This window comes from Bos taurus, chromosome 13 (genome assembly GCF_002263795.3).
Source record: "Bos taurus isolate L1 Dominette 01449 registration number 42190680 breed Hereford chromosome 13, ARS-UCD2.0, whole genome shotgun sequence".
Lineage (NCBI taxonomy): Eukaryota > Metazoa > Chordata > Mammalia > Artiodactyla > Bovidae > Bos > Bos taurus.
In genome coordinates this window covers 66,021,636-66,045,574 of record NC_037340.1, presented here as the reverse complement: position 1 = coordinate 66,045,574, position 23,939 = coordinate 66,021,636, and the positions used below count along the sequence as shown (strand labels likewise).

General features: G+C 37.6%; 1 protein-coding gene across 3 annotated transcripts in view; it reads left to right on the top strand.

The window, feature by feature from the left end:
* The window catches only part of RBL1 (RB transcriptional corepressor like 1), a 60,337-nt gene that overhangs the window by 28,961 nt on the left and 7,437 nt on the right, over positions 1–23,939 (top strand). For all 3 annotated transcript variants that reach the window (XM_059892624.1, XM_059892623.1, NM_001192602.1), the window contains exons 15-19: positions 3,749–4,015; positions 5,085–5,296; positions 9,608–9,784; positions 12,939–13,010; positions 15,469–15,559. In XM_059892624.1, coding sequence (XP_059748607.1) covers positions 3,749–4,015; positions 5,085–5,296; positions 9,608–9,784; positions 12,939–13,010; positions 15,469–15,559 — 819 coding nt within the window. The remainder of the gene's footprint in view (positions 1–3,748; positions 4,016–5,084; positions 5,297–9,607; positions 9,785–12,938; positions 13,011–15,468; positions 15,560–23,939) is intronic.

Below are 23,939 nucleotides of genomic sequence, written 5' to 3'. Positions count from 1 at the left end.
TTCTGGACTATATAACTCTTTAAGTTTTAAAAATCAGTTGAACCCTTCTGACCACAGAATATCCCTGAAGAAACCTCAGATGAATAAATATTCAGGTTACTTAGTAAGGTAGCTCAAGAACCATTTCTGAACTATAATTGTGTGTGTGTGTGTGTGTGTGTATATCTTGCTTTGCATGTAGTGTAAGTTCACAAAAATATGCAAGCTGTGCATGCAAAACAGTCCTCATTAAACTATAGGAATAATCAGGACTGTTTTATGACCTTTAAAAAATTGTCAAAACTAAAAACTTCCTTGCTGTCAATTATTGGTATTTATCAAAGAAGTGAAAAAATAGTAAAAAAAAAAAAAAAATACTTAATATATGGTTGGTTTAGTTGCTAAGTTGTGTCTGACTATTGAGACCCCATGGACTGTATCATGCCAGGCTCCTCTGTCCATGGGATTCTTCAGGCAAGAATACTGGAGTGGGTTGCCATTTCCTTCTCCAACTTAATATATACTATGATTAAAAACTTTGGAAACATTGAGAATGGAAGTGTTTTGTTTTTTAAAAACTTAATAATGATGCTTGCCACTTTCTTCGTATATAACTTGTGATACTGAGTGAGCTTTTTTCCTGTGCCTTGGTGAATTTTCATGTTCCTTTCACACTAAAGGAACAGCTTTCAACACTTTTATCCTTTGCTCTTTGAGTGTTGTGAGATTTTTTTTCCGAGTTCCTTTAAAGTGAAGTTTTTTGCCATTGTAACTTCCTGTTGGATGTCTTCATGCTGTTCATCATAACAACTTTGCATTTATATTAATAAGTCTCATCTTCACACAGTTATTCTGGCTGTATATCTAATCTCTTGAACAGCAGCAGTGTCAACATTCTTAGGGTCAGCTATTCTATAATTTCACTGACAATTTTAATTTCACTTTCAGCATTATTACTCTTCATTTCTTTGTTGCACTTTTTTTTTTTGACAGTTCCCTCTTTCATTTATTTTTGTAAAATGTGGATTTATCACTGGGAAACAAGGAGGCGAGGTAACTATATGCTTTATGCCCTACATGAGTTGAACAGCAGATTTGCCCTGACCCATGACTGACAGACTTTGAAAGAAGTGACAGGATTGGTCACCAATCATGATGCACATCTATTATTTACATAATGATTTGTGGGAAAAGTTTGTAGTTTATGCAATTACAGTTAATATACCATGGCAACAGAAATTTGAAATTTGAACCTTTTTGTTAAGGCTTTTGTTAATTTAACTATGTTGTGGTAACTGAAATTCATGTATACTTTAACTGTACAAAGCATGAACTTTGTGTGTAGCATATATGTATCTGACTATAATTTATATATTTATGTTATATGTGTGTGTGTTACCTGGAGAATTCCATGGACAGAGGAGCCTGGCAGGCTACACTCCATCGCTTTGCAAAGACTTGGACGTGACTGAATGACTGGCACTGTGTGTGTGCAGCCTAGCTAGAGATCTCAGAACTAAGATCATGAAGAATGGTCACTAAAATGATTTTCTCTCAATGGTGGGATTTTAAATGTTAACTTTTTCCTTATAGTTTTTGGTGTTGTTTGAATTTTTCAGTGAGCTTTTAAAACCTGAAATATAATTCACATACCATAAAATTCACCTTTTTAAAGTATGCAATTAACAGGTCTGTAGTAAATTCACAAGACTATACAACCATAGTTGTATATATGCCATTGTATACATGCCATCTAATTACAGAACATTTTTATCACTCCCAAAAGAATTCCTGTATCCAATAATCACACTTTATTTGCCCCTCTACCAAGACCCTGCAACTACTAATCTATGTCTCTATGGATTTGCCTATTGTAGACATTTCATATAAATGGAACTATATAATATGTGACCTTTGTGATTGGTTCTTTTTCAGGCATGTTTTCAGGTATATATATGTTGTAGCATGTGTCAGCACTTCCATTACTCTTTATGGCTAAATAATACTTGGGTCCAACTCTTTGTGACCCTGTGGACTATAGCCCTCCAGACTCCTCTGTCCATGGGATTATCCAGGCAAGAATACTGGAGTGGTTGCCATTTCCTTCTACAGGGGATATTCCTGACCCAGGAATCAAACCAGCCTCTCTATGTCTCCTTCATTGGCAGGCAGATTCTTTCAATACTGAGCCACCTAGGAAACCCTGAGCAAAGGTTTTTGAGCTTAATATGCATTACCCGAGAGGCAGGGTTCCCAGAGATGGGCCATTATGGATAATTTAAGCTTATAGGCAACATCCCTTTAGTGACTAACCTGCAATAAAGGTTCCTTCCTATTATATGGCAGTGGGATTTTGCAGTGAAGTGAGATTAAGTTCAACTCCTAGTACAACAGAGAAAGTAGGAACTTAACTGATGGACGTTTGGGTTATTTCTACCTGTTGGCTTTTATGAATAACACTGATGTGAGCATTCAGGTAATATATTATTTTTATAATTAGAAGAAAAAGTTATTTTCTTGTAGGGGTTCATGCAAGAGAGTCAAATAATAGAAAATCCTTAGAAAACAATAATATTGAGCCTTGACTGTAGTGGGGGAAAATACAGTTTATTAATTTGTATACTTACTAAATTTTTATTGAATGTCTACTGCAGCTTTTCCAATACTGTGCTAGGCAAAGAATCATTTCAAGGGGTTTGCTGCTAACTTGGTGGTTATAACATGCATTTTCCCCCTTGAAATGTCAGCTCTGAACATTCCTACTTAGCTTCAAGGACTACATCGGTTTTCTTAGAAATAAGACATAAAGGTAGACTTCTGTTAAGGGCAATGGGCTACAATAGAACTTCCCACTTGTTTGCTAAGGCTGAAAGTCAGAGCTGCTTTCATAACCCCCAGAATTAAGAAGAGATTTTTATTAAACCATAACTATTTCCCCAGTTACCTCAGAAATCCAGAGAGTTGTCAAATTATTACCAGAGGTGATTTTTCTACCTTATAAACATGTTTTGAAAATAGATGACATGGCTGTTACACACTAATGCCTCAAATTAAACAGTCATAACACTTCTGCTCATCTTCATCTTTTAGTGGGTTTGTAAAAGATGATTCTGTGTCTACTAAATCAGAAAGCCACAGCTACTGCCTTAAACTGTTTGAAGTGTAGATATGTGGGAAGAGAGAAAATTGTGAACCAAATCACTGATTTTTCCTTTTTATCAGGAGGGGACAGAAGTAAGTTGGACTACTTTTCTAATTTAACAGTCACTGTATTCTACCTCTCAGCTTCTACTTTCCCCATAATATTTTGGTTCTTTAACATAGGCAGAGGTTTAAGAAACTAGGGAGGTTAGCTATTGTAATTTTAAGATTTATTTCATTCTTCTCTCTCCCACTAGATTTGATATTGCATGAGGACAGAGGCTGTTATTTTAGCATAGTAACTCAGTATCTAGGGCTTCCCTGTTGGCTCAGTGTTAAAGAGACACTGAGTGTCTGTGCAGGAGACACAGAAAATGCGGGTTCAATCCCTGGGTCGGGAAGATCCCTGGAGGAGGGTATGGCAGTCCACCCCAGAAATCTTGCCAGGAGAATCCCATGGACAGTGGAGCCTGGCAGACTACAGTCCATAGGGTTGCAGAGAGTCAGACACGACTGAAGTGATTGAGCACAAGTATAGCACAACTCAGTATCTGTTGAACGAGTGAGTAAACCTGATTTTTTCTGTTTGAAATACAAGTCAAACTGTTAAAATTTTTCTCTTTATTAGATATGCAACCATTGTCTCCGATTTCTGTCCATGAACGCTACAGTTCTCCTACTGCTGGGAGTGCTAAGAGAAGACTTTTTGGGGAAGACCCCCCAAAGGAAATACTTATGGACAGGATCATTACAGAAGGAACAAAATTGAAAATTGCTCCTTCTTCAAGCATCACTGCTGAAAATATATCAATTTCACCCGGGCATAGTCTTCTGACAATGGCCACAGCCATAGTAGCAGGGACAACAGGACATAAAGTTACAATCCCATTGCATGGTAATATTTTGATGCATTTTTTTTTTTGAAATGGATAAAAATTTAAGAAATGTCTTACTGAATTATATCACATGGTCTTATTACTCCTGTATTTTCTCCTGAACCTGTATTTTTTTTCCTCTAGGAGTAGTTTTAGGTTCATGGCAAAATTGAGCCTTTCTTGCCATCAATATCCTGCACCAGACTAGCTCATGTATTACAACTGATGAACTTTCATTGTCACATCATTATCATTCTAAGTCCATAGTTTACGTTAGTGTTCACTCTTGGTGTTGTACATTATATGAATTTTGCAAATGTCTAATGACACATATCTACCATTATACTGTTATACAGAATAGTAACACTGCCCCTTTAGTTTTGTTTTGAATGTATAGAGGCTTTCCTCATTTTATTTCCTCATTTTATTGCACTTTGCTTTATTGAACTTTACAGATAACTTTTTTCTTTTTTTTTTAACAAATTGAAGATGTGTGGCAACCTTGTGTTGCCGTGTGATGATTAGCATTTTTTTAGCAACAAAGTATTTTTTAACTGAGGTACATACAGTTTTTGAACATAATGCCCATAACACACCCTATAGACTGCAGTATAGCAAAAGCATAATTTTTTTATGCCTCGGAAACCAAAAAATTCATGTGACTCATTTTATTATGATATTCACTTTATTGTGGTTCTCTGGAACCAAACTCTTAATATAAACTCTGAGGTATACCTGCACAGTTTTTTGAATTTTCGTATTTTATGGATTTACTACTCTCTTTGTTAGGACTTATTTTACCTGAGTTTTACAAATGAGTGCATTGAGCAAAAATTTTGTTTAGTGTTTAAAAACATCTCCTTTAGACCACAAAAGAGAACAGTATTATTGTTTCAGAGCAGAAATAGGAAACAAGAATATCATAACCTAGAATTAGTATTTTTGTGGCTTTCTTCTTCTAACATTTCGCACAGATAGATAGTAAACAAGAAGAGGGAGGGAAGGAAGAAGGAACGAACCAAGAAAGAAGTATTGACAACTTTTCTGGGACACATTTCTAAAACTAAGAACTCTTGCTTGTACATTCAGGTATTGCAAATGATGCTGGAGAGATCACACTGATACCAATTTCCATGAATACAACTCAGGAGTCCAAAGTTGAGAGTCCTGTATCACTTACAGCTCAGTCATTAATTGGTGCTTCTCCAAAGCAGACCCATTTGACCAAAGCACAAGAGGTACATCCAATTGGAATAAGCAAACCAAAGAGAACTGGGTCCTTAGCACTGTTTTATAGAAAGGTATGTGTTTTTATAGCATCTAAAAAGATCTCCTTTAATCAGTACAATAAAGATTGAGTAACAGGACAGCTTTGGCCTTTTTTTTGTACGTGGTAAAATATACATAAAATTTACTGTTCTAACCATTTTTAGGTGTACAGCTAAGTATCATTAGTACATCCACGTTGTTGTGCAGCTTCCACCACTGTCCATCTTGAGAACTTTTTCATCTTCCTAAACTAATTCTGTACCCATTAAAGAGTAACTCCTCATTTCTCCCCTTAACCCCCAGTCATCATTCTAATTTCTGTCTCTATGACTTTAGCTACTCTAGGTACCTCATGAAAGTGAAATTATACAATTTTTGTCCTTTTATGGTGGGCTTATTTTACTTAGCATAATGTCTTCACAGTTTATCCACATTTTTGCATGTGTCAGAATTTCCTTCCTTTTTAAGGCTAATATTCCATGGTATGAATATACCATGTTTTGTCTATCAATTCATCTGTAGATGGATATTTGAGTTGTTTCTGAACCTGCCTGCCAGCGCAGGAAACAGAAGAGACGTAGGTTCAACCCCGGGTCGGGAAGATCCCTTGGAGGAGGGCTTGGCAACCCACTCCAGTATTCTTGCCTGGAGAATCCCATGGACAGAGGAGCCTGGTGGGCTGCAGTCCATACGGAGGCACATAGTCGAACAAGACTGAAGCGACTTAGCACATGCATGTAGCTTATGGTTATTTTGAGTGAGTAATGCTGTTATATTGATGTGCAGATATCTAAATTTCTGCTTTCAGTTCTTTTGGGTATAAACAGAAGTGGAATAGTAATTCTAAATTTAATTTTTGAGAAACTGCCATACTATTTCCCATGGTGGCTGCTGCTGTTGCTGCTGCTAAGTCGCTTCAGTCATGTCTGACTCTGTGCGACCCCATAGACAGCAGCCCACCAGGCTCCCCCGTCCTTGGGATTCTCCAGGCAAGAACACTGGAGTGGGTTGCCAACTGGAGTGGAATGGCAACCCACTCCAATATTCTTATCTGGAGAATTCCTTGGACAGAGGAGCCTAGTGGGCTGCAATTCATGGGATCGCAAAGAGTCAGACACGACTGAGTGACTAACACTTTCACTTAAAAGAACATTATGATCTTGATGAGCTGTGTTTGGACTCAAGTTCATAGAATTTGATTCCATTTCCTGATATGACTTAGGTTTCTTGCCAACTTCATTTGCATAACTTTAAGAAAGCAGTTGGAATTTACAGGAACTCCACTGTGTTATATTGCTTTGAAAATTGAAAGTGAAAGTTGCTCAGGCGTGTCTGACTCTGCAACCCCATGGACTGTAGCCTGCCAGGTTCCTCTGTCCATGGAATTCTCCAGGCCAAAATACTGGCTTGGATAGCTGTTCCCTTCTGCAAGGGATCTTCCCAACCCAGGGATCAAACCCAGGTCTCCCACATTGCAGGCGGATTCTTTACCATCTGAGCCACTTTAGATTGAGTTTATTGTGGCACAAGTACATCTTAGATCTTATGTATAAGTTTAAATTACTGAAGATTTATTATTAAGATTTTGGGGATACTGTGGGGAGTCTACACAATTTTTATCATAAATCTCATTTGTTACCTGTAAGATTTGACTAGTCATTATAATCCCTAAATTGTTTTAGTATTAATGCAGAGATTTAATGTAGAAACAATTTCTATCCTGCCTTGCTTTTATAAGTACCTTCAAGCTTCTAATAAGACAGACATGTTAATCAGATATTTGTAGCCAAACATGCTGCTGCTGTAAAATAAATCCCAGAATTGGGAGATATCTCTCCAGTCCACTCTATAACTAGTAGCTATCTAGCCCATTCTTAAAAATTGTAAATGAAAAAAAAAGGCACTGTTTTTTTGTTTCTTTCTCTCATTGTGATTAGAGTTTAAGGCTTAAAATTTTTAAGAAATTCATTTCTTTTTCAGATTATTTTTTGATGCAAATTTATTTCCTCTATCTAGTCTTTCTTAGAATATTTCTTGAGACATGTGCTCTTTTTTCCACCTCCCACTACCTTTTCTACTCTATCTCACCATCCCCATTCCTGCCCACTTGTGCGTAATGCCTGTTTTTAAAGGAGAGTTACAAATGTAGTATTTCCCCCATTCATTTCCTGTTTTTAATTTTCAAAATAACAAATTGCTGCCTTTGATAATGAATCTAAGATTGACAGAAATAAGGCTTTATAAATTTTTAGTTCTGAATTTATTTCAGAATCTAGCCTGTCCATTTCCTTTCATTTAATTATAGCTTACTTAGAAGCTGCTGCTGCTAAGTCGCTTCAGTCGTGTCCGACTGCGACCCCATAGACGACAGCCCACCAGGCTCCCCTGTCCCTGGGATCCTCCAGGCAAGAATACTGGAGTGGGTTGGCATTTCCTTCTCCAATGCATGAAAGTGAAAAGTGAAAGTGAAGTCGCTCAGTCATGTCTGACTCCTAGCAACCCCATGGACTGCAGCCTACCAGGCTCCTCCGTCCTTGGGATTTTCCAAGCAAGAGTACTGGAGTGGGTTGCCACTGCCTTCTCCTACTTAGAAGCTTAAAAAAAGTTTTATTCTAAAAGGGAATTGAGATGTTCATATCTAATAATGAGTTCAAAATAACCATTTCTTGAGTAAATTGCAGCTGTTATCCATGCTGAACTCAGTGTGATACTGGGTGTCCTATGCCTGAATAGAATTTACTATGAATTTTTTGTTAGAATTAGCAGCCTTTCAGAGGATGTATATCAGATTAGCTTCAGAGAAGTCATTGGGTTAGCTTTGTAAAAGATACTTAACAAGTAGTAGTACCTAATCCTTCTAGCTGGGGCTATATCTGTTATCTTCTCCTATCATGAATGTAAAGTTCCAGCATGTTTCCCACTGCTCTGACCCCAGTGGTTCCTATTTATTTCTTGACCAACTAGACCAGAAACAAAGGGATGGAATGCAGAGAATGAGTTTGTTATAAAATGAATCACTGGTGGCTTTGGAGTCAGCTTTATCTCTCTATCAGATTAGTGTATTAGGTAGTTAAAATTAATTTTAAAGCTCTAATTTGTAAATTTTTTTCCCTCTCAAAAGATATTTTGATGTAAAGAATGCCTTACTCTTTTATTTTTTCTCCTGAATGTTTAGATTTAAAGCCTTAGTTCAAACAGAATAGTCTAGTTTAGGAGTATCACAGTAAGGTTACCAATTCTTAAAATAACAAAACAGAATGCTTTTTGAATGATCAGAAATCATTTTAGAATCTTTCAGGACCTTTGAGTCATTTTCATTAGTATCAGTTCATACAAAGACTCTGTATATAAAAGATTAAACTGAACTGAATTTACATTGAACTGAATTTACTCTGATATGTTTAAAAACAACTTGACAGAGACAGACAAATACTACATGATCTCATTTATATGTGGAATCTAAAAAACAAGCTCATAAATACAAAGAGCAGGTTAGTCGTTGCTAGGGGCGAGGGAGTGGGTGAAATGGATGGATGAAGGGAGTCAAAAGGTACAAACTGGAAGATATAAGTAAATCATGGGGCTATAATGTATAGCATGGTAACTATAGTTAATAACACCATATTGCATATTGAAAGTTGCTAACAGGATAGATCTTTAAAGTTCTTATCACAAGAAAAGAAATTATAAGTATGTGGTGGATGTTGACTTATTGTGGTGATCTTTTCACAGTATGTGTCAATAGTGAATCATGTTGTACACCTGGAACTAATAATGTTTTATGTCAGTTGTATCTCAATAAACATCAACAGTAAAATCTGGTGTCTCATTTACTTAACATTCCTTTCATGTGCTCATAAAAACAATGTAGAATATAGGGGAATTTTTTTAATGATTTTGCTCTCAGAGTCATTTTTGAAGTCAAACATTTTAGTGTATTATGTGACATTTTAGGCTTTCTAGCCATTTTACCTGAACCAAAAAAAGAGACTTCTGATTTCTTAAAAAGTTATATATTTATAATGGTCATAATGCTCATAAATCAAGCCATTTAGTTTTAGTATTTATCACTTTACATAGTTCACAGCATAGATAGAATAGCACAAAGCATCTTTTCCCAAAAATTGTTTAGGCTAGTTTTACAAAGAGAATTTTGTTTTAATATATTTTATTTAGCCACAGCAGTGAACTGATACTGTAAAATAGGTATTTTATGTAATTTAATGCATCAGCAGCCTTAGGTGTTTATTAATCTTGACCAAAAGCCCATCTTCATGGTAAGACATAAATTTGAGAAATTATTGACTTGTTTTTTTGCATCAATGTGCTATGTTTCGTCTTAGGTCTATCATTTGGCAAGTGTACGCTTACGTGATTTATGTTTAAAACTGGATGTTTCAAATGAGTTAAGAAGGAAGATATGGACATGTTTTGAATTCACTTTAGTTCACTGTCCTGATCTGATGAAAGACAGACATTTGGATCAGCTCCTCCTTTGTGCCTTTTATATCATGGCAAAGGTAATGTATAAGGTGGGGGAAGCTCCTTGCTGTCCTTACCTATATTTGAAGCATGAGGTGAAAATCTGTTGCATTCATTAGTTTACCTTAAGTGCTATAAGCCAACAGTGCCCACCTTCATTAATTAGGTGGTAAATTCCAGCTAATGCAATTGCAGGCCATTTGTAGTAAAGTGGTTCTCCACACTATTAATAGAGAACCATTTCCATCTCCACCCCTGTAACACCTCTAATCTTATACTTTAAAGTAATAATTCTAGATCATTACGTTTTAAGTGAGTAACAGAGACTCAGAGCTGAAAGTAACTTGGCCAAAATTACACAATTAGTGACAGGCTGTGATCTCCTGATTCATAATTTGATGTAAAATAGCTTCTATACTATATTCCTTTTTAGTGATTTATTCCATTACCTCAGAAGAGCATTTTATTTTCTGGTTGCTACAACATGTTTTAAGTCATAAAATGGCATATCTTTCTTGTTTTAAAAATTCTAATGTGTCTATAACATTCATCTGTAACTTTGGTCTTGATCATATTGGCCACAGATCCTAGCAGATGAGCATGTTACAACCTAATTTTTCAGCTTCTTGAGGCAAAGGACATGTTTTCGAACTCATTTGTGACTTCCTTTTCACATTGCCTCTTTAAAATCTCTATACAAAATATGTATTAATAAATATTGTTAATTAACCTTTTTTTAAGTTATTACTATTTTTTAATTATTTCTCTTAAGGATACCAGAACTCTAAAAACCAGCCATGGGTTTCTAATTTAGAGAGTTAATTTCCTTCTATGGTTACAATTTTTATGCATTTATTCCGGAACCACTAGATAAATACAACACAAAAGACCACATAGTTATTCCCCTTTTATAGTCACATGCTACATTGGCATCCATACCAATAATGCTTTATATTTGTATTCTCTTTCCACTTTTAAAACCACACCTATATGCATATTTCATTTATTTTACCATTCTAAGAATCTCCAGGGAATTACCCAGGAGTCCATTGGTTAGGACTTTATGGTTTCACTCCTGAGGGCATTGGTTTAATCCCTGGTGGGAACTGAGATCCTGTAAGATATACAGCAAGGCCAAAAAAAAAGGAAAGAATCTCCGAAGTCCGAACACTAATGACAACAAAACCCAAAGTTGTCCCAGAACTGATAATACCGCTGGGTTTCCCAGCAGAAGCAAACTGCTTTGAGGCATGAAACACTCAACCCTTAAGCCATTCAGTATTCACATAAGTAAAACCCTTACTAAAGTAGAACTAAAAAAATCAAAAATTATAAAACATTCAAGGAAATGAATCAATATAAGTATGTCAACAGATAAAATTTAGAGCAGGTTAGATATTGAAAATTTTAGTTAATGAAATTATTGACCTCAAAGTAGGCAGTTAATATGTTTAAAAGGATTTAGTGTATACAAGAAAATTCATTTTATGAATAAAGACCAAGTTACTTTAAAAAGGACCCAAAAATTAAAAAAAATTTTTAAATAAAAAGGACCCAAAAGATGTCAAAAAGAACTGAAGGAAACTTGGAATGGAAACCCAGTGAAATTTGGATGGAAACAAAATTCCAACCCAAAAAGACTCAATAGATTAGAATACAGATCTGTGGAAATGAAAAAGCAATGTATCACATAGAGATAGAAAATACAAAAAAATTAAGAGACAGAGTGGCAAAACATTTTTTTCTTGTTCCCTTTTTCTTTTGTTCTCTTGTGATTTGATGACTAACTTTAGTGTTGTGTTTCATTTCCTTTTTCTTTTTATCTGTTGTAGATTTTTGATTTCTGGTTACTATGAGGATTTGCTATAGCAATCTATGTAGAAACAAGATTGTTTTAAGTTCCTCATCTTTACAAGTGCATTTCCAATATCCTGCATTTGTATTATCTCCTCATAATTGCTGGTTTTGATATCATATTTGTGTATGGATAATTTCCTACCTTTTGTGTGTGCTTGTGTATGTTTGCCTTTACGGGTGAGCGTATCCATTTGTAATTTTCTTGTTTCTAGTTGTAGCTTTTTCTATTTAGAGAAGTTCCTTTAGCATTTGTTGCAGAGCTGGTCTGGTGGTACTGAGTTCTGTTAGCTTTTACTTGTCCATAAAACTTTTGATTTCTCTGTCAAATCTGAATGAACACCTTACTGGGTAGAGTATTCTTGATTGTAGGTTCTTCCCTTTCATCAGTTTAAATGTATCATGACACTTCCTTCTGGCCTGTAGAGTTTCTGCTAAGAAATCAGCTGATAAACTTATAGTTCCCTTGTATGTTGTCATTTTTCTCCTGTTGCTTTTAATATTTTTTCTTGGTCTTATTCTTGTCAACTTGATTACTGTGTGTGTCTTGGCATGTTCTTTCTTGGATTTATCCTGCCTGGAACTCTGCAATTCCTGGACTTGAGTGAATGTTTCCTTTCCCATGTTAGGGAGGTTTTTCAGCTATTATCTTTTTGAACTTTTTTTCATATCCTTTCTCTCTCTCTTCTCCTTCTGAGACCACCCCTATAAATTCTCTTCCACAGCAGTGATTCCCACCATTCTGTCTTCAGGTCACTTATCTGCTCTTCCGCCTCAGTGTTCTGCTAGTGTATTTTTCATTTCAGATGTTTTATTGTTTATCTCTGTTCTCCAGTTCTTCTAGGTCTTCGTTAAACGTTTCTTACATCATCTTGATCCTTGCCTCCATTCTTTTTCTGAGATCCTTGATCATCTTCAGTATCATTATTCTGAATTATTTTTTATGGAATGTTGCCTATATCCACTTTTAAATAAATACGTAAAAACTAATAAAACTGAAGACTACAGGAGAGTCAGCAGATCTGAGTTTTCTTATGTTCTTTTTTATAAAGAAAGGCATTTTGTGGTTTAAAAAAAATACATTTTCAGTAGAGTTATACCATAACAATCTTAGTGCTTTTGATTAATGAAACTATCTGCTGAGTTCCCACAGGCCACAAAGCCTGAACTTTTAAGGTAGTAGAAGTCATAAATGGTAGTGGTTTTTAGTTATGGAGTGGCCTGGGGTTAATAGCTTTCTGCAAGACTGCTCTCAGTGCCAACTGGTAATTGAAGTTTTTGTTTAGAGCCATTTTTCTTTTAAAAGCAATTGATGAATGAGGTTTTTATTTTCCTTAGGTAACAAAAGAAGAAAGAACTTTTCAAGAAATAATGAAAAGTTATAGGAATCAGCCCCAAGCTAATAGTCACGTGAGTTACATTATTTTTCCTCCTGTCCCGAAATAGATTTGTACTATTTCTCTGCTGATAAGTCATATAAAAGGTAAACTTCTTTTCTAGGTTTACTATAGATATTTGGTTTTATGGATACCATTAAACTTGAGACAATTTTAATCAAAAAAGTTTCAATAGAAGCCAAAAATCTTGCTGTTTCTGACTAATCTACATATTTGCATGTACTTCTCACACATTCTCTTATTCCATGTGTCCATTTGTTGAGTGGGGATGTTTTTCACTAGAAAATCTAATGAAAAATATTTATAATAATAATATTCTTTAATTATATGAGATTTGATTCTCTGATATTTAAATCCAGTGAAATTTGAAGATATATTAAGTCAAGTTTCTTTTTTCCATTTGCTAAGAATCTTAATGTTTGTATCTTTGAATTTGAATAGATGTCAGTCATTTTTTATATAATAGCCCTGGTAAGAATTCTATACAACATTTCAGTCATGGAAATATAAAATGTTAGCATAGTGGCCTGGCACATGGTAAGCATTTAATAACTGTTAGCTCTACATGATTTTTATTGTTGTTCTGAAGAACACAGGATTAGTTTACAGTAAGGCTTTGGCCGTTCAACAGCCTGATTGCTCTAAAGGAACATATTGGCCTCCTCTGTGGCCCCAGTGATCTGCCATCTTAGACTAGAAGAGAGAAAATAGTAGCTGAGATAACCCTGGCCCCAGTACTAGTATCCGTACCCTTCTGTAGGAGAGCCCCACAGGTAGTTTCACTTCTTTACTGAAGCCCCAAATACACTGCTAGCAGTATAGAGATACTAGAAGAGCCAAGTATAGGCATTTCTTATATCCTGTGATAGACTAGAAGAGGCCTGGTTTCTGGGCCTCTTCAGAAAAATCGTTCAGGAACAGAGCTTAGAGAGGTTCAGAACATCCCTAAGTTCATTAAGGCAAAGTTAATGTGGGTCAAAATTGGGTCAGGGGATTTCCCTCATGATCCAGTGGTTAAGAATCCACCTTCCAATGCAGGGGACATGGGTTTGATCCCTGGTAGGATAATTCATATCCCACATGCCGTGGGGCGGCTAAGCCCATGCACCACAACTAGAGAGCCCACAATCTGCAACTAGTGAGCCATGCACTCTAGAGCCCATGCTTTGCACCAAAAGAAGTCCTGACACGCTGCAGCTAGAGAAGGCCAGCATGCCACAACAAAGACCCAGCGCAGCCAAAAAAAAAGTCATGCCACAGCTTCCTAAAAATTCTCTCAATACCATTATCCATAGGATGAGGGAGAATGGGCATGCTTTTCAGTTACCCTGGAGGTTAAAAACAGTTTAGGAGCAGAGAGGAGAACACATTTTCATGTGCCCACCTGAAAAGACTTGGTATGGGATTGGAACAGGAAAGCAAGCCCCAGAGAGATCAAATGAGTCTCACGTAAGGAATTAAAGGGAGGAAGGAATAGGCTCAGATCTTTTAAGTAGCTTTTAATTGGCAAAACTTGCTCATCAGTGTTTAGTTGCTGCTGACTTAATTCTTCTAATTTGTAACCTCCTAAATGGCATATTTCAGGTGGTAGGCTCTGCTTAATAGCTCCTCTTCTAAGATGTTTGCAGTAATCTACAGGCTTAAAGCTCAACATTCAGAAAACTAAGATCATGGCATCCGGTCCCATCACTTCATGGGAAATAGATGGGGAAACAGTGGAAACAGTGTCAGACTTTATTTTTGGGGGCTCCAAAATCACTGCAGATGGTGATTGCAGCCATGAAATTAAAAGACTCTTACTCCTTGGAAGAAAAGTTATGATCAACCTAGATAACATATTCAAAAGCAGAGACATTACTTTGCCAACAAAGGTCTATCTAGTCAAGGCTATGGTTTTTCCAGTGGTCATGTATGGATGTGAGAGTTGGACTGTGAAGAAAGCTGAGTGCCGAAGAATTGATGCTTTTGAACTGTGGTGTTGGAGAAGACTCTTGAGAGTCCCTTGGACTGCAAGGAGATCCAACTAGTCCATCCTAAAGGAGGTTAGGCCTGGGTGTTCTTTGGAAGGAAGGATGCTAAAGCTGAAACTCCAATACTTTGGCCACCTCATGCAAAGAGTTGACCCATTGGAAAAGACTCTGATGCTGGGAGGGATTGGGGGCAGGAGGAGAAGGGGACGACAGAGGATGAGATGGCTGGATGGCATCACTGACTCGATGGACGTGAGTTTGAGTGAACTCTGGGAGTTGGTGATGGACAGGGAGGCCTGGCGTGCTGCAATTCATGGGGTCGCAAAGAGTAGGACACAACTGAGCGACTGAACTGAACTGAATAACATCTTGCCCTTAATTATCACCCTTACAGACAAATACTTTTTAATTGGCTTGATATCTTGCTCTTCTTATTTTTGTTTTGCTTAACCTGTGCCTGTTTGTGACTCAATAGTCCTTTATTTCCCTTATGACCTATAGGTCTATAGAAGTGTACTATTGAAAAGTATTCCAAGAGAAGTTGTGGCATACAGTAAAAACCTGAACGGTGATTTTGAAATGACAGATTGTGGTAAGTTGCCCAATTTAGCATTCTATATGTAGTATACCTTTGGTTATATATTTGGTTACATACTACAGTGGGTGTCTTGGAGTTACTTATGTAGGTGGGGTGGATAATGCATGTGTGTTTTGAGAAGAAACAAGTGACTTTGAAATAAGTATGGGTCAGGTACCTCCCTCCACAGAGATTGTGTATAGAAACTATTAATTTATCCTCTGTTTAATTGTGTTTTAGAAGTTTCCTAGTATACTTATACACACTAATATTGTATATACTTGTACACATTTATTGTATAAAAGACACAATAAAATTCAAAACTAAATCTGAATGACAGGAAAAGTAAGACAGCTGTCAGTGATCTGCCCGGGAAGACAAGGAAATGTCCTGTTCATTAATAAGTGTATTTGATATTCTGCCACCATCAGCAAGGTCACCTTGTTCCACCATCATGCTAAGACTTAAGACTCTAGTAATTTTTTTTAAAGAAAGAAGAATCAAATATTTGGTATTCATATGTTGATAAATTATGAAAAGGCCTCTTCTGCCTATATCCTTTTTCTTGTCTCATCTTTCCATTACTTAACGTAGACGTATGTGTGCATGTGTACATAGGTACTGTAATTTATTTAATTCCTCAATGTGAGGCATTTAGGTTGTTCTAATTATATACAGCTTTGTGAGGAACATCATTGTAAATTGGTCTTTGGTCCACATCCTTAGAGCAAATTCTTAAAGAAAATTGACTGGGTCAGAGACATTTTTTAAATTACCCAAATATCCATGATCATTATGGTGTCTACTGGGATCTTAAGTTTTAAGGTCTTAATGAAAAAATGCTTTAATGATAACGTCCTAGAATATGATCCTATTTAAGGCCACACAGGCCAAATTCAATTCTTTTTGTATAGATATAGACTAGAGATCTCTTCAAGAAAACTGGAGATACCAAGGGAACATTTCATGTAAGGATGGGCATGATAAAGGACAGAAATGGTAAGGACCTAACAGAAGCAGAAGAGATTAAGAAGAGGTGGCAAGAATACCCAGAAGAACTATACAAAAAGTCTTAATGACCTGGATAACCACGACGGTATGGTCACTCACTAGAGCCAGACATCCTGGAGTATGAAATCAAGTGAGCCTTAGGAAACACTGTATTAATATGAACAAAGCTAGTGGAAATGACAGAATTCCAGCTGAGCTGTTTAAAACCCTAAAAGATGATGCTATTAAAGTGCTGTCAGCAAATTTGGAAAACTCAGCAGTGGCCACAGGACTGGAAATGATCAGTTTTCATTCCATCCCAAAGAGAGGCAATGCCAAAGAATGTTCAAACTACAGTTGTGCTCACTTTACATAGTAGCACGGTTATGCTCAAAACCCTTCAAGCTAGACCTCAGTACGTGAACCAAAAACTTCCAGGTGTTCAAGCTGGGCTTAAAAAAGGCAGAGAAACTAGAGATCAAATTGCCAATATTTGTTGGATTATGGAGAAAGCAAGGGAGTTCCCGAAAAACTTCTACTTCATTGACTATACTCAGGCCTTTGACTATGTGGATCACAACAAACTGGAAAATTCTTAAAAGAAATGGATGGGACTATTAGACCAACTTACCTGTCTCCTGAGAAACATGTATGTGGGTCAAGAAGCAACAGAACTGGACATGAAACAACTGACTGGTTCAAAATTAGAAAGTAGTAGGACAAGCCTGTGTATTGTCACCCTGCTTATTTAACTTCTATGCAGAGTACATCATGCAAAATGCTGGGCTGGATGAAGCACAAGCTGGAATCAAGACCGTCAGGAGAAATATCAGCAATCTCAGATATGTAGATGATACCACTCTAATGGCAGAAAACAAAGAGGAACTAAAGAGCCTCTTGATGCAGGTGAAAGAGGAGAGTGAAAAAGCTGGCTTGAAACTCAACATTAAAAACAAACTAAGATCATGGACCCAGATTGCTTTGGCAATTATGGGTCTTTTATAGTTCTCTATAAGTTTTAGAATTTTTTGTTCTAGTTCTGTGAAAAATGTCCTGGGTAATTTGATAGGGACTGCATTAAATCTGTAGATTGTTTTGGGTAGCATGCCATTTTAACAATATTCTTCCAGTACAAGAGCATGGGATATCTTTTCACTTCTTTGAATCATCTTCAGTTTCCTTTATGAATGTTGTACAATTCTCAGTATATAAGTCTCTCACCTGCTTGATGAGGATTATTCTTAAGTTTTTTGTTGTTGGGTTTTTTTATTTTTTGGATGCAATTTTAAAAGGGATTGTTGGATTATATTCCCTGTTTTGATATTTCATTGTTAGTGTAAAGAAATGCATCTGCCAATCTTCTTATTTTAAGTATTTCTAATTCCCTCAACATAGACTGATTTTTAGGATTAGGCATACTTAATAAATGACCACTGTTTTCATCAATAAAAACCTACTTCTGATGTCAAGTATGTTAATTATCAAAGCATTGGTCTTTGATTGAGATATGCCTAATAGAAACCCTATTTATAGTAGCCACCTGTGGAGAAAGAGCTCCCTTGTTAAAAAACCAACTGGATACTCGGCCTGTGCATTCATTATCATGTTAGCAGAGCACCCCAGACTAGCATTCTTGATTAGAACACTTGAGAGATCCAGATTATAGCTTAGTCTAAGTGATACAAACATAATGCTCAAGTAAATTGAAAACTTTACAATACTTCCTCTGAGACTTGGCTTAAGAATTTTTTTAAAAAAAGATGCATGTGCGGTGTTTCATACAAGGCCTTCTCACAGTAAGGCCTTAGTAAGTAAGTAGTAATTATTATTTTGTTTATAAGTATAAAATATATTTTATTAATCAGTATGGCTCTTTAAATGTCTTTTTTTTTTTTAAGCTAATTTTTCTAAGGCCATATTCCTTACATAAAATCCTTTAAATGTTGAAAACTAGGTCAGACACACAAAAACAGTTAAATCCTCTCAAGTGACAAAAGTTCTGTTTCCATAGGAGATGTATAAGACTGATAACTACAAATTGATAATTAAGTGACTTTATTGACATTAGAACTATTTTACGGTCACCAGATAGACAGCCAAATGTGGGTAGAGCACATTTTCCTTTTAGATTGTCTGTGTAAACAAGGTTTCCTTGGTTTTAGATTACAATGAATGCCTTTTAGAGCTTATGAGAAACTGCCAAAATAGTCTTAAAGCACTGTAGTTTTAAACTGGTGTGTGCTCGGTGACTTTTGCATAACTGGAGCTCAAGGGCACCGCAGCCTACACACTTTTACAGTGAGGAGCGCAAGAGGATAAGGAGGAACGTGGTAGGAGAAATACACAACAAATACCAAATGCTTACTCCAGGGAAGTGCTGCTGTGCTGGTCAACCCCATCACATCTCAACATGACCCTTGAATTTATAAATAAATTCTGATCTTTCTTACTTTCATCCTAATTTTGCTTCTTTACTTTCTCCAGTTTCAGATGGTAAAAACTCACTGTATGTGTTTCTTCTCAGACTGAAGGCTAAGGACTATATGCAAAGAAATCAGCATCAGTCACTTGAGCAGCTCCTCTAGGAGTGAAGGATGGGGTTTCATTAATACGTGCATTCTAGACAGTTATGTGTGCCCATCCTCTGAAAACACGTCCCCTGAGAAATGCATATCTACTGTGCTCTCAGTCTCTTTTCCCCTGAATGCAATTATATTGTCCTGGGATATGAAACTAACCACGTATTATGGTTGCATTTGTTGGCCACCTGCAGCCCTGGAATAATTTGCCTTGTCCCTTCCCACTTTCACTTTAGATCCTTTGAAAATTCTGAAGTCAGAGATCCAGGCTAAAAATTTCAGCACATTTCTCCAGAGTTCTGCAGATAATATCTCCTTTTTTCTAAGAGCTTCTGTCATTCACTGATAGTTTTTTATGAAACCACATTTTAATTGCTTGACAGTGTTATATAATAATTCAGAAAAGACATTCTTCTTATTCATGAGAACATTAGGGAAAATTATGAATCCATATGTAGTTCATTGGTTCATTTCACAAATATATGTCAAATAAATACCATGTGCCTAAATTTATATTAAGCAGAGATCCCTTCTACCCTCTCAGGGAAAACAGATTTGAACCATTTATAGCACCAAGCAGGAAGATCTCATTCTCTTTCCCAGTCTTTCATAAGTTCTGCCTGCCAATGTATATGTTGTAAGATGGGTCACCAGGCCTACTGAAGCTTTAATTTCTGAGTGCCAAAGTCCTTAAAGAGGTGAGAATGTAGAAATCTTTTTCCAGCTTAAAGGATAACTGACATCTTGTTTTCTGTTTTGAAATGAAAAAATGCTAAATAGCTAAATGTTGTTCTTGTTTATGAAGAACTAAAAGACCTTTTAGAACTAACACCCCAAACAGATGTCCTTTTCATGATATGGGACTGGAATACTAAAGTAGGAAGTCAGGAAACACCTGAAGTAACAGATTTTTGGCCTTGGAGTACAGAATGAAAGCAGGGCAAAGGCTAATAGAGTTTTGCCAACAGAAAGCACTGGTCATAGCAAACACCCTCTTCCAACAACACAAGAGAAGACTTTACACATGGACATCACCATATGACCAGCACCGAAATCAGATTGATTATATTCTTTGCAGCCAAAGATGGAGAAGCTCTATACAGTCAGCAAAAACAAGACCCGGAGCTGACTGTGGCTCAGATCATGAACTCCTTATTGCCAAATTCAGACTTAAATGGAAGAAACTGGGGAAAACCACTAAACCATCCAGGTATGACCTAAATCAAATCCCTTATGATTATACAGTGGAAGTGAGAAATAGATTTAAGGGACTAGATCTCATAGACAGAGTGCCTGATGAACTATGGACAGAGGTTCATGACATTGTACAGGAGACAGGGATCAAGACCATCCCCAAGAAAAAGAAATGCAAAAAAGCAAAATGGCTGTCTGGGGAGGCCTTACAAATAGCTGTGAAAAGAAGAGAAGAGAAAAACAAAGGAGAAAAGGAAAGATATAGGTATCTGAATGCAGAGTTCCAAAGAATAGCAAGGAGAGATAAGAAAGCCTTTCTCAGCGGTCAATGCAAAGAAATAGAGGAAAACAGTAGAATGGGAAAGACTAGAGATCTCTTCAGGAAAATTAGAGATACCAAGGAAACATTTCATGCAAAGATGGGCTCAATAAAGGACAGAAATGGTATGGACCTGAGAAGCCGAAGATATTAAGAAGAGGTGGCAAGAATACACAGAAGAACTGTACAAAAAAGATCTTCACGAGCCAGTTAATCACGATGGTGTGATCACTCACCTAGAGCCAGACATCCTGGAATGTGAAGTCAAGTGGGCCTTAGGAAGCATCACTACAAACAAAACTAGTGGAGGTGATGGAATTCCAGTTGAACTATTTCAAATCCTAAAAGATGATGCTGTAAAAGTGCTGCAGTCAATATGTCAGCAAATTTGGAAAACTCAGCAGTGGCCACAGAACGGGAAAAGGTCAGTTTTCATTCCAATCCCAAAGACAGGAAATGCCAAAGAATGTTCAAACTACCGCACAGTTGCACTCATCTCACACCGAGGGAGCCTGGTGGGCTGCCATCTATGGGGTCGCACAGAGTCAGACACGACTGAAGTGACTTAGCAGTAGCAGCAGTACATGCTACTAAAGTAATGCTCAAAATTCTCCAAGCCAGGCTTCAGCAATACGTGAACCATGAACTTCCAGATGTTCAAGCTGGTTTTAGAAAAGGCAGAGGAGTCAGAGATCAAATTGCCAACATCTGCTGGATCATCAAAAAAGCAAGAGAGTTCCAGAAAAACATCTATTTCTGCTTTATTGACTATGCCAAAGCCTTTGACTGTGTGGATCACAATAAACTGTGGAAAGTTCTGAAAGAGATGGGAATACCAGACCACCCGACCTGCCTCTTGAGAAGCCTGTATGCAGATCAGAAGGCAACAGTTAGAACTGGACATGGAACAATAGACTGGTTCCAAATAGGAAAAGGAGTACATCAAGGCTGTATATTGTCACCCTGCTTATTTAACTTCTATGCAGAGTACATCATGAGAAATGCTGGGCTGGCGGAAGCACAAGCTGGAATCAAGATTGCCAGGAGAAATATCAGTAACCTCAGATATGCAGAGACACCACCCTTATGGCAGAAAGTGAAGAGGAACTAAAGAGCCTCTTGATGAAAGTGAAAGAGGAGAGTGAAAAAGTTGGCTTAAAGCTCAACATTCAGAAAATGAAGATCATGGCATCTGGTCCCATCACTTCATGGGAAATAGATGGGGAAACAGTGTCAGACTTTATTTTGGGGGGCTCCAAAATCACTGCAGATGGAGATTGCAGCCATGAAATTAAAAGGTGCTTACTCCTTGGAAGGAAAGTTATGACCAACCTAGACAGCATATTAAAAAGCAGAGACATTACTTTGTCAACAAAGGTCTGTCTAGTCAAGGCTATGGTTTTTCCAGTATTTGTGTATGGATGTGAGAGTTGGAGTATAAAGAAAGCTGAGTGCTGAAGAATTGATGCTTTTGAACTGTGGTGTTGGAGAAGACTCTTGAGAGTCCCTTGGACTGCAAGGAGATCCAACCAGTCCATCCTAAAGGAGACCAGTCCTGGGTGTTCATTGGAAGGTCTGATGTTGAAGCTGAAACTCCAATACTTTGGCCACCTGATGTGAAGAACTGACTCATTTGAAAAGACCCTGATGCTGGGAAAGATTGAGGGCAGGAGGAGAAGGGGACAACAGAGGATGAGATGGTTGGATGGCATCACCGACTCAATGGACATGAGTTTGGGTAGGCTCAGGGAGTTGGTGTTGTTCAGGGAGGCCTGGCGTGCTGCGATTCATGGGATCATAAAGAGTTGAACATGACTGAGCGACTGAATTGAACTGAACTGAAATGCTGTTCTTGTTTACTCACTTAGTTCAACTTTTTTTTTTTTAATGTTCTGTATAACAAGAATTTCTTTTCCATGGGGATGGATCACTTCATGGGAAATAGATGGGGAAACAGTGGAAACAGTGTCACACTTTATTTTTGGGGGCTCCAAAATCACTGCAGATGGTGATTGCAGCCATGAAATTAAAAGACTCTTACTCCTTGGAAGAAAAGTTATGACCAACCTAGATAGCATATTGAAAAGCAGAGACATTATTTTGCCAACAAAGGTCCGTCTAGTCAATGCTATGGTTTTTCCAGTGGTCATGTATGGATGTGAGAGTTGGACTGTGAAGAAGGCTGAGCGCCGAAGAATTGATGCTTTTGAACTGTGGTGCTGGAGAAGACTCTTGAGAGTCCCTTAGACTGCAAGGAGATCCAACTAGTCCATCTTAAAGGAGATCAGTCCTGGGTGTTCTTTGGAAGGAATGATGCTAAAGCTGAAACTCCAGTACTTTGGCCACCTCATGCGAAGAACTGACTCATTGGAAAAGACTCTGATGCTGGGAGGGATTGGGGGCAGGAGGAAAAGGGAACGACAGAGGATGAGATGGCTGGATGGCATCACTGACTCCATGGATGTGAGTCTGAGTGAACTCCGGGAGTTGGTGATGGACAGGGAGGCCTGGCGTGCTGCAGTTCATGGGGTCGCAAAGAGTCGGACACGACTGAGTGACTGAACTGAACTGATAACAAGAATAACCTACAACTGCTGTAACTAAGGAGAAGGCGATGGCTTCCCACTCCAGTACTCTTGCCTGGAAAATCCCATGGATGGAGGAACCTGGTAGGCTGCAGTCCATGGGGTCGTGAAGAGTCGGACACGACTGAGTGACTTCAGTTTCACTTTTCACTTTCATGCATTGGAGAAGGAAATGGCAACCCATTCCAGTGTTCTTGCCTGGAGAATCCCAGGGACGGGCGAGCCTGGTGGGCTGCCGTGTATGGGGTCACACAGAGTCGGACACAACTGAAGTGACTTAGCAGCAGCAGCAGCTGTAACTAAGCCAGTGTTTACTGTCTTACAACAGTGTCCCCCAGGATGGTAGCAAGTGTCATGGAGAAGAGGGACTGTGCATAGAAAGTTTGAGAAATATGGAATTAAAGTGAACGTATTTTTTTTCTAATTGCAAAACTTCCGTAAGCCTTTATTATACTAACGTGTATTCTGAATTCCTAAGAGAAGGCTATAATATGCAGCATTTTTTCAACTTACTGATCACATAGCTTTTTCTGCCTTACTAAGATCCTGCAAAAATAACGGGAGTAAAAAAGACATCCAAATGGGGACCAAGATTCCCCAGGGAGATTCCCTGTGGGCTGCCTGACTCTTGGACCATGTCAGAGTTTTCTTATTTTCCTAAGGTAGAAGCATAGTAGTAGTAGTAGTGTTAGGTGCTCAGTTGTGTCCAACTCTTTGTGATCCTGTGG